The sequence below is a fragment of the Prionailurus viverrinus genome, chromosome D3, assembly GCF_022837055.1.
Source record: "Prionailurus viverrinus isolate Anna chromosome D3, UM_Priviv_1.0, whole genome shotgun sequence".
NCBI classification, from domain to species: Eukaryota; Metazoa; Chordata; class Mammalia; order Carnivora; family Felidae; genus Prionailurus; species Prionailurus viverrinus.
The window spans coordinates 29,117,443-29,127,921 of NC_062572.1; the positions used below are offsets into that span (position 1 = coordinate 29,117,443).

The 10,479-nt window shown below is 58.6% G+C and overlaps 1 protein-coding gene across 6 annotated transcripts in view; it reads left to right on the forward strand.

Annotated features, from left to right (window-relative positions):
- The window catches only part of ARVCF (ARVCF delta catenin family member), a 55,755-nt gene that overhangs the window by 39,913 nt on the left and 5,363 nt on the right, over positions 1-10,479 (forward strand). For 2 of the 6 annotated variants that reach the window (XM_047826943.1, XM_047826944.1), the window contains 13 exons: positions 415-598; positions 1,431-1,548; positions 1,982-2,153; positions 3,916-3,987; positions 5,363-5,490; positions 5,809-5,959; positions 6,258-6,456; positions 6,545-6,656; positions 6,775-6,865; positions 7,183-7,236; positions 7,634-7,719; positions 8,316-8,432; positions 8,884-9,891. In XM_047826943.1, the coding sequence (XP_047682899.1) occupies positions 415-598; positions 1,431-1,548; positions 1,982-2,153; positions 3,916-3,987; positions 5,363-5,490; positions 5,809-5,959; positions 6,258-6,456; positions 6,545-6,656; positions 6,775-6,865; positions 7,183-7,236; positions 7,634-7,719; positions 8,316-8,420 (1,472 nt within the window). In that variant the 3' untranslated portion in view covers positions 8,421-8,432; positions 8,884-9,891. Of the gene's footprint in view, positions 1-414; positions 599-1,430; positions 1,549-1,981; positions 2,154-3,915; positions 3,988-5,362; positions 5,491-5,808; positions 5,960-6,257; positions 6,457-6,544; positions 6,657-6,774; positions 6,866-7,182; positions 7,237-7,607; positions 7,720-8,315; positions 8,434-8,883; positions 9,892-10,479 lie in introns of those variants that run through there. The other 4 variants (XM_047826946.1, XM_047826947.1, XM_047826945.1 and 1 more) reach the window with 4 other exon arrangements.

The following is a 10,479-nucleotide window of genomic DNA, read 5'->3' on the forward strand; positions in this document are numbered from 1 at the left end:
GTGGGGCAGTGGTGAGTGATTGTGCCTCATGGGACCCAATTGGCCAGATAGGGTCACATGACCACTTTGGGTAGAGCCAATGGAGCAGTAGTCCCATCTACCCATGAGGTTGAGAAGGGATGGAGGAAGAGAAAGTACCTGTGTGTCTAGCCACAGGCTCCTTGCCAGCCCTTCCTCTGTGTCCCAGCCCCTCTGGTGCTTCCTCCTAGCCAGTACCTATTATTGAGTGCCTGTGCACATCTTGCCTGGGCCAGGGTAGGCACCCAAGACTCCTCATGGCTTTTGTCACTTCCTATCTTCTAGTCTGATGTAGGGCTGACGAAGGATGGGGCAGGTCCTGAGCAAGGTCACATGGGGAGGTAGGGAGGTCACTGCCTGTGTGGTCAGCACTGGCTGCTTGATGGCATCCTGCAGGTACACTCTGGAACCTGTCATCCTATGAGCCCCTGAAGATGGTCATCATTGATCACGGCCTGCAGACACTAACCCATGAGGTCATTGTGCCCCACTCGGGCTGGGAACGTGAGCCCAACGAGGATTCCAAGCCAAGGGATGCTGAGTGGACAACAGTCTTCAAGAACACATCAGGCTGCTTGAGGTGTGGGTGGGGGCTGGGCTTAGGCATTCCCTATGAGGTTACCCAGGGCTATTCCCGGTCAAGGAGGTGGGAGCCAGGCACCAGAGCCTACATGCAAAACTGGGAATAGCCATGTTCTCATGTCCTATAAAGTGTGGAAGAGAACTAGCCACCCAAGTCTTAGGAGCTTCACAGCCATACCACAGTTCCTGCCTGAGTCCTGAGGATGGGGCCTGATGAGGCTGTACTCATCCCCAAGGGCAGCCTCTGGACAAGGTCTGCTACGCTGTCATGTAGTACCCCATGGCCCCAGCCCTGCTCAGTTTTGATACACTCTCCTATCACCGTGACAGCCAGGGTAGGGGGAGCCAGGACCCTCATCTTCAGGTGGCCTCAGAGGCCTCATTCTACCTCCTTGCAACCTCTGCCCTCACCCTCCCACCCTGGGATTCCCTGTGGAGTCCCCACAGGCAGCGCTGGCTCCCCACTGTCCTGCCTGTCCATCAGGATGTACCCCCGTGGCCCTATGGGGTCCTCACCTCAGGGTAAGGTGGAGCCCAGAACTGCCCCTGGGGTAGGGAAAGCCCATAATTGCCTGCAAATGGACTCACACCTCTGGAGCCACTTCTGCCCATTTCCAGTTCAGCCGGTCATTAGAGAAGGCCCTCTGCGCCATACAGATGCCAGGCTGGGGCTCCTTCCTGGGGTCTCAGTGGTCAGGGCACTGTCAGTAGCCCCAACAGGGTGGTGTCAGAGCCTGTTTTACAGATGAAGACAAGACCCCAAAGCCAGGTGAGGGCTGGGAATTTGCCATGGGAGCCAGGGGTCACAGGGCTTGCTCTTGGCCACCCAGGAACGTGAGTTCGGATGGTGCAGAGGCCCGGCGCCGCCTCCGGGAATGTGAAGGGCTGGTAGACGCCCTGCTGCACGCCTTGCAGTCAGCTGTGGGCAGGAAGGACACGGACAACAAGGTGGGTGGAGCCTGGCAGGGAGAGCTCTAGCAGGTCCCGGGCAGGGGCAGTCTCATAGCTTCCTACAAAGGGTTCTGGGAGATGGAGCAGGAACCGGACCCAGGGGGCCCTAAACTATCTGGGCAGTACAGGGGGAGTAGGCATACCGGTCTGGGGGCAGCGCCCTGGGCATGGACCATCTCATAGTGGCCACACTGAAGTGGACATTCCTGAAGCCCCAGATGAGGTCCTACACACAGTGTGTTTTCCACCTTTTTTCTTCCTCAGCCCTTCTCTGGGAGTTCTTACCCACATGGGCCCCCTAGCTTAGGCCTTCCCATCTTTGCATCCCTGGTTCCTTCTGTGCACACTGGCTGTGGCCAGTCTTCGCCAGGAAGGTTAGCAGTCTCCGTGCCCACCTGGCCCTGCTCCATCAACTCTCCTCTCCCCACAGTCGGTGGAGAACTGTGTGTGTATCATGCGGAACCTGTCCTACCATGTGCACAAGGAGGTGCCTGGGGCCGACAGGTACCAGGAGGCTGAGCCTGGGCCCCCAGGCAGTACTGCAGGCTCCCAGCGCCGGAAGCGGGATGACGCTGGCTGTTTCGGTGGCAAGAAGGCCAAAGGTGTGTGGGAGGGACTGGGGTACCATTCTAGGACTCCCCATGCAACCCCAGGCTGAAAGTTCTTCCATACCCATGGCAGGCACGGAAGCCAGAGACCACCTGGTCAGCTCCTGATGGGCAGGTGGGGAAGCCGGGAGCCTCGGAGGCTGGGCCCAGCCCCCTGGGTCATCCAGCTGACAGGCCGGCGTTCCCTCATCTGCACTGTGGGTCCCCCAGGGGAGGACAGGAGTGAACCTGTGTGGTGTCCCTGCTGCTGCCTAGACTTGGTCCCTCAGCTCTGAGAAGGGTTCTATGGGTTCATGTTTGGGAAGTACCAAAGACGATGCTGCCTCCTGGCATTCACAGAGCACCTGAAGACCCTGAGATGCCCTGAGGGCAGCACCCCACCCTGCCTTCACACCATCCTGACCAGTATTTGCTGGGTACAGGTTCCAGGATCTGCATTCCCTGGCACCTGCCGGGTGACATCTGTACACTGCCTTCACCCACTCCTCCCCATCATGTGGACCTGTTCTGATTCCAGGCCTCCCCTTTCTTATCCCATTTGCTGGCACTCAGCCCTCCAAAGTAATCGCGGTAGGATTCCATGACCCATCTACTCAACCCAGGGTATTCAGTGGGAAGTTGAGGCCTCCTGGGAGGGTGTGGGGGGGGGGTTGCTGCCCACTCAGGCTCGTCTCCTCTCTCCTGTGCTTCCTCCGGCTGCCCAGAGGAGTGGTTCCATCAAGGTGAGTCCCTGTTTGTCCTGCTGTCCAGGCCTGGTGGGTGCAGTGGGCACCAGGGAGGTGCCCCCTGCCCTATTGTTTAGGTAGTTATCTCCATGACAACTGCAGGGCAGTCCAGTCTCAGGGCCCTGCCCCATCCCCAGTCCCATCTCTAAGCAGCCATTTCCATGACAACTGTGTAGGCATGACAATGGCAGGAATGTCAGCCCTGGACCTTTCGGGAGGCCAACAGGCTGTTCCTCTATAACTTCAGACTCAGCTATGCCTGCAGGGCTGGAGCTGGAGCTGGAGCAGGAAGAGCCAAAGAGGGGGCAGGGCCTGGGTATATTCGTCCCCAGGGGTAACAGTGAACAAAGTCTGTCCCTGGGAATGAGGCAATATATGGCTTAGAGGGACGACAGAGAGGCCCCATGAGGCTGGGATCCCAGATCATCTGAACTCTGTTCTGCTGCTTTTCAGAGGGGAAGCAGCTCCCTCATCTGAGATGAGGGTGAGTGGGAGATAGCGAGCTCATTCATGGAGGTGTGCAGGCTGAGGCTGACAGGTGTTAGGTGGGGCTGCTGTAGGGGCTCAGCCTGTGGGCCAAGGTCTCTCTTAGCAGAGCCTGGGACCAGGTTCTGCCCCCGGGTGGGCATTTCCTTGTGGCTGGGACTCTTGGCCCCAGCTTTGCTTTACTGTTCAACCAGGCACATCCTGTCCTTGCCAATCCTCAGCTTTGTACCTACCTGCCACCCAGCCTGGGCTCCTAGCTCCTGGCGGCTGCAAGGCCTTTGGGTGGTCTGCAGTGCTGCTCCCAGCATCTGAAGGAGATGAGTTCTGGCTTCTGGGGGCAAGGCTGGGACATCCACAGTCCCCACTGCCACCACTGCCCTTCTCCGGCCCTCCCTGCCTACCTAAACACAGAATAGTGTTCCATTGCCAAGGCCTCTTGGGGGTGCTCTTGGGTTTGCTTCAGGAAGGAAAGTGCTGTGTCCAGCCCTCCTGATGCACACCCATTCTCTGCAGAGTCTGCTTCACCTCCCCCTACTCTGTTCCAGGGAAGAAGGATGGTGAGATGGACCGGAACTTTGACACGCTAGACCTACCCAAGCGAACTGAGGCTGCCAAAGGTGAGTGGGTAGAGGCAGAGTTCAGGCACAGGCCTATCCAGGTAGTGAAGCTTTGTGCTACTAAACAGGCTTGAAGGGCCTTGGGGATCTGATGGAAAATAGGACCACAGGTATGAGGTTCCTCAGAGGACCATCCAGTCCCTGGGCACCTGCTAAGGGTTCAGAATCAGGGTCAGTTCCATGGGTCACTTCAGGCAGTGGGGGGAACAGGCACAGAGAGGCCAGGCGATTGCAAGGTCACACAGCATGTGAAAGACTAGAGGGGCTAGAGTGAGGCCTTCGGTGAAGGGCAGAGACCAGGTGGTCAGGACCTTCCAGTATCAGCTGAGGAGCTCACATTCACTCAGGGTGGTTTGGGAGTTGGGGTGTATAGTCATATCTAGTACAGAGGCTGATCACACAGGTGGCAGAGCAGTTTGTCTTTCTTATCCCCTGTCTGGAGCCCTGTGTGCTGGCACTGGGAATCCAGCCTGAGTAAGAGAGATCTGCCCTAGTGAGTCCCAAGCCACAGCCCACCCTGCAAGCCCAGACACCCCCAAGCAGGGTGGAAGACCCCGGCCATGGGAGGTCTAGGGGAAAGCATCACAGGCAGTGGGACCAGCTCCTGCAAACACCCTGAGGGGTAACACGTTGCATGGGGGACGTTCTTGGAGCATTTGGGGAACAGGAATCCCAGGGAGGCTGGAGTAGAGGGACCAAGGAGGCATGAGGAATGCAGAGGGGGTGATGAAATGTCAGGTGGGAGGACCCGGGAGAGGGAGTAATGTTTGGGTACAGGCCAGCTGAAAGGCTGCTCAGGCCCTCCTCTCTGAGTGCCTTGGGGCAACTCTGCTGCAGCCCGGAGTGGTTGAGCAGGTTGTAGACAGAGAAGGCACGCCCTGTTGCTAGGGATGGCCACTGGACAGAGCTTTAGTTACATAGGAGGGAACAGGGCCCTGTTGCTAGGGAGGGTGGGTCTTGTTGCTAGGGCTCCTCCTCTTAGTTGTACAGCCTATCTACATGGGAGGGCTGGCTCTGTTATTAAGGAGTTTGAGTCCCGTTGCTAGGGGAGCCACCCTGGCTGCCACCTCCCTCCCTATCCCTGACCTCCAGGATGCACTGGCTGCCAGGCAGGTCTAGTACCATTTCTTTTGCACCAGGGGCAAAGGAATAGTGACCTCACTTAGACCCACTGCGTCTCACTGAGCTTCTGTTCTTCCATGAAATGGGAATGCCTTCTCCCTTGGGTTGACCATAAAGAGTGAATGCATTGATGTTAAATTTTCCCTCATTGCACCACACCCATCCCTGGCCCCAGCTGACTCTCACCCTGGGAGGAGAGGGGATAATGGGGGCAGGTGTGGGTGACTGTGGGTGGTGGGTGCTCTGTGCCCAGGCTTTGAGCTGCTGTATCAGCCCGAGGTGGTACGTCTCTACCTCTCCCTCCTCACGGAGAGCCGGAACTTTAACACCCTGGAGGCTGCCGCTGGCGCCCTGCAGAACCTCAGCGCTGGCAACTGGATGGTGAGAGGCCAAGCCTGGTAGGGAGGGGACAGAGAAAATCTTAGGTATCCTGTTGGTGCCTGCCTCTGACTTTGTCCAGGTTGGGAGGGAGAGTAGGGGACACCATGTCTCCCCGAGGTCCAGGAGGTTCAAGGTTCTGGGCGGTTTGGGGCACAAAGGATGCAAGCTGGAGGTAGAATTGAGTTGCTTGGGTAGGACTTTGTCATGCCAGGGAGGAGGGTCCAGCCAGAGGGAACAGCCAGGGTTCAGGTGGGAGAGTGCCCGGGTATGTAGGCATGCCTGAGTGTGCTGAGCACCCTACCTGCTCCACTGCCACAGTGGGCCACGTACATCCGCGCCACGGTGCGCAAGGAGCGTGGGCTTCCGGTGCTCGTGGAGCTGCTGCAGTCCGAGACTGACAAGGTGGTGCGCGCTGTTGCCATTGCCCTGCGCAACCTCTCGCTGGACCGGCGCAACAAGGACCTCATTGGTGAGAACACTGGTGGGGCTGAGCCGGGATACAGAGCCCGGTGGTCTGCTCTGGGGTCCCACGGGCAGGGGCAGAGGGACCGGCAGGGTGGGGAGGTCAAGGGCCCGGCCCGCTCCTGTCATTCTGTCCCAGCCACTGGAGCTCATGTCTTCCTGAATGGTCTCAGAGCCTATCCCCTGTACACGGCAGGTGACGTTGCAGCTTCCTGGGGCTCTCCTGGTGGAGGCCCGGTCTGAATCCCCTTCCTTCCCGCTGGGGTGAGCAGAGGCGTGTCCTAACACTTGCCCCTGTCCTTCAGGGAGCTATGCCATGGCGGAGCTGGTGCGGAACGTGCGCAACGCACAGCCTCCGGCGCGACCTGGTGCCCACCTGGAGGAGGACACGGTGGTGGCTGTGCTCAACACCATCCACGAGATCGTGTCCGACAGTCTGGACAACGCACGCTCACTACTACAGGCCCGAGGCATTCCAGCGCTGGTGGCACTTGGCGCTACCAGGTGGTTGAGGGCCTGGCCTGGGGAGGGTGGGGTCCCAGTGGGAGGGGGGCGTGGCCGGTTGCTGACCCCGCCCTGGACCTGGCTGCAGCCAATCAGTACGTGAGGCGAAGGCCGCATCCCACGTGCTACAGACTGTATGGAGCTACAAGGAGCTGCGTGGTGCCCTACAGAAAGATGGCTGGACCAAGGCCCGCTTCCAGGTGTGGCCTGCCTGGCCTTTCTTTCCCTCTTTCACTTCTCCAGGCCAGGTCCCCCACAGGAGTGCCCCTAACCCTGCACCCTATCCTGTCTGTTTTGTGTACCTCTTCTCATACACAGTCAGCCACTGCTACTGCCAAGGGACCCAAAGGAGCACCAAGTCCTGGAGGCTTTGACGACAGCACGCTGCCACTGGTGGACAGGAGCCTTGGTGAGTACCGAGTGGGGGCATGGAAACCTATCCCTAAGGTATGAGATGCTCCTCTACCCAGGGGCACTGATAGTGACAAGGCAGGTGAGGGCTAGGTGTGGAGGGAGCTTTCCTGGCTTGCAGCCTCCTACCACCTCTACACCCATGGTGTCCACGTTGATGTTAAGCCGGGGTGGTGCTGTCAATGTCAGAGGCCTGGCAGAATGGTGCAAAGAAGTTAGTGATGAAGAGTCCCTGAGGCCAGCCGTGCTGGGGGTCTGTCTGTTCTGGTATCCCCACTGCACTGTATCCCCAGCCACCTGGCTTGTGCCTTGCAGATGGTGAGAAACCGGGCAGCCGGGACGTGATCCCCATGGAGGCACTTGGCCCAGGTGAGTGCAGATAATGCAGGGTGTCTTGTTTTCTGGGGAGGAGGAGGGGAGAGGTGCTGAGATGGGCCAGGTGGTTTTGTCTTGTGTGTTTGGTGCTGGAGAAGTCTTCCAAGGAGGTGCTGGTTGGAAGAGATCTGGTTTAGCGGTGCTGGTGAGGGGGATGGACAGCCAGGGAGGGGTCAGTGCCTAGCTGGGGTCTGGCCTGCCAGCTGTGGGGGACTGGGTGGGGGCTGGTATGTTCTGAGCCACCATCATGGGAAGGGTCGTGGGAAGACCTGACCTAGTCCTCCCGCACAGTGCTGGGGCAGGGTAGGTGGGCCCCCCTGCATCTGGGCTGAGGGAGATCTGCTCCTGTGGTGCCTGCCCCTCAGAGTTCCCCTCATGTCCCCACCCCAAGATGGATACTCTACTGTGGACCGGAGGGAGCGGAGGGCTCGAGGCAGTGACCCTGCGGGGGAGGCCTCTGAGAAGGAACCGTTGAAAGTAAGTGGCTGTGGGCAGGTGCCTAGAGATGTGGCATAGGGCTTGCCTGAGAGGGGTGCCGGCGAGGTGCTGAGTTTAGGCTCCCCAGTCAGCCTGGGGTGGAGCTCATCTGAAAGGCAGTTGGGCTGGGAGATCAAGCCTGAGGACCGGCCCTCCCGCCTCAGGAACATTACCAGCAGAGTTAGTCTATGGGTACAGGTGACTTGAAGCTCACATGCACTGGGAGAGAGGGGGCACGGGACAGGGACGCTGCCCAGAACAACGCACAGAGCCAGGGGAGTCTGAGCAAGTGTGTCTTCTTCATCTGTCTCTGCCTGTGTGTGTGAGTGGGCAGTGGGTGAGGGCCCACCATGGTCCTGCCTCCATGACAACACCTCCCAGTCCACTCTGTGACAATCCCCTGGCTTTGGGCACAGGCCTGTGTGTGTCCACGTGTCACTCTGCATCTATGTGAGCCACACTAGCTCAGCTTCCCCTTCCTGTGCACCCTGTCTCTGGCCTTACCCGCTGAGCGGCCCAGCCCCAACCTGTCAGCACTGACTAACATGCTGTATTCTGCCTCTAACGCCCTCCTGCCCACTGCCCGTCCGCTGCAGCCCGACCCCGGCAGGAAGGCTCCGCCTGGGCCCAGCAGGCCTGCGGTCAGGCTGGTGGACGCCGTGGGGGACGCTAAGCCTCAGCCCGTTGACTCCTGGGTCTAGCTTGCATGCCTGGTACGTTCTCTCATCTGGTTTTTCATTCACCTGTTTCCCGTCCTCTGGGCAGGGGCTTCTTGTTAATCTCTGCTGGCTGCATGTTCTTTCCCTCCGTGCTCCCTGGTGGGGCCCTGACTTCAAACTCATCAGGCTTAAATGCCCATTTTATGGACAGGCTGAGGTCGGAGAGGGACATGCTTCCCTGGGTCTTCAGTCCCAGCCCAGGTCATCAAGGACCCAGAGGAGATAAGGCCAGAGAGCAGGGATGGTTCCCCCACATTTAAATGCCGTAAGCACAGTGCCCCCTCTGGACCAGCAAGTCAGATTGGCCCTGATGCCCAGACTCTTGGGGTCAGCCTGCACCACTCATAGCAGCCGCCTTTATCCACATTTTCATTGGCATAGCCTGTGGAGGGGTCCACCTAGCCACCAGGCCACCCTGCTCAATCTTTCCCCTCTCCCTCCTTAGGGCTCGGGCCCAGCCATTTGTTCTTAGGGATCTGATCTTGGGAAGAAGGGAACTCCAGGGCCGGCCCTCACAGACCCTGCTGTGGAGCTTGGAGCCCCCTGGCGCCAGGGGTTGGCAGCACCTCTCGCCTGGGAGCCAGGGCCGGACATTCTGGACACACCTCCCTTCCTGCCCCACCTCCTAACTCCTTAGGCTGAGTTAGCTGTTTACTGACATGGTGCTGTGTGTGAGTGAGAGAGAGAAGGCCAGTAGAGCTGCCAGGGTGGGGCCCAGGGAGGTGGCAGGACAAGGCACCGGGCTTTGTTTTGGGGCTGGTGATGTAAAAGAGTGTGCTCTTGTATGTGCAAGGCCCCAGAGGAGTCTAGCAGGGAGGGGGGCTCAGGGAAGGAGTTTAACTCTGGAAGATGGAGGGGATCCACTGGGCTCTGAGTCTCACCCTGCATGGCAGACAGAACACGGGCAGGGGCTGGCCGTGCAGAGAGGCTCTGGAGGCAGTGAGGTGGGTGTCAGGCTGTGCTTGCCCCCACCCTTCTCTCGGATACATGGAGCCCAGTGTGGCAGGAGCCTTCTCTGAGCGACTCTGGCCCAGGCCATGGCTGCCAATCCTGTCTGCCGGAGCCCTGAGTCACACCTCTGGGACTGACCTTCGGCAGCAGCGGGGGACTGCTGCCTAGTGCCTGCTGTTTGTGACTTAAAAACAGAAGAAGAACACTGACAAAAAGCATTAAAAACAAAACCAAAATAAGACTGTATTGGTAAACACCTAAATTTTTGTAAGAAAATTTAAAAATTAAAAAAAGCAACAAAGGAACTTTCTATCTTCTATGGCTCACATCTTTTGCTCCTCCCTGATTGTCAGGTGGGAAATGGGTAGAGGTGGTGTCCATAGGGGGCTCAGCTCCTAGGCCCCAGGAGTGTTTCCACACATGAACTCCCAGGCTCCTGTGATCCCCTTTCTACACGCTCAGAGGAGAGGGCTTGCTCCTGGGTGGTTAACTGGGACCTGGGTCCCAGGGTGGTGTCCTGGCCAGAGGTTCGTCTACATGCAGGCAGGCTCAGCCAGGATGGGGTGGGGGAGGGGGGGTGGGGGGGTAGGGGAATCCCTAAGGAGCCTCTGAGGGAGCCAGAGGGCCAGGGTTGGTTTAGGCAGCTGTGGATTTAGAGAGATGCAAACTAATTCTACTTCATTACTTGCTAGCTGGGCAATCTATAAATGCCAGAGTTGGTCTGAGCTCACTCTTCCATAAACAAGGCCAGGAAGGACTGGGCAAGTTGCTTCTACTCACTGCCACCCAGGGACCCCAAGGGGCCAGGTGCCAGAGACTACACCCTGCACTGTGGTGGGGCCCCATGTCTACCTTTCCCTAGTATCTGCTTGGTCAGAAATGGACACAGAGGCTGACCAAGTGCCCTGTTTCAGTTTCCCAGGACAGTCTCCAGATGGGGGCTCACCTCAGCCTACGGACATTCCCATGGGGATGCAACAGGTACCCTCAGCCCGGCCACATGAGCCCCCAGGCCAGCATTAGCATCTAGTGAAGGGGAACACTGGGTGTGGTGTCAGAGTTGATGGCACCACAGGAAAGAAGGAGCAGG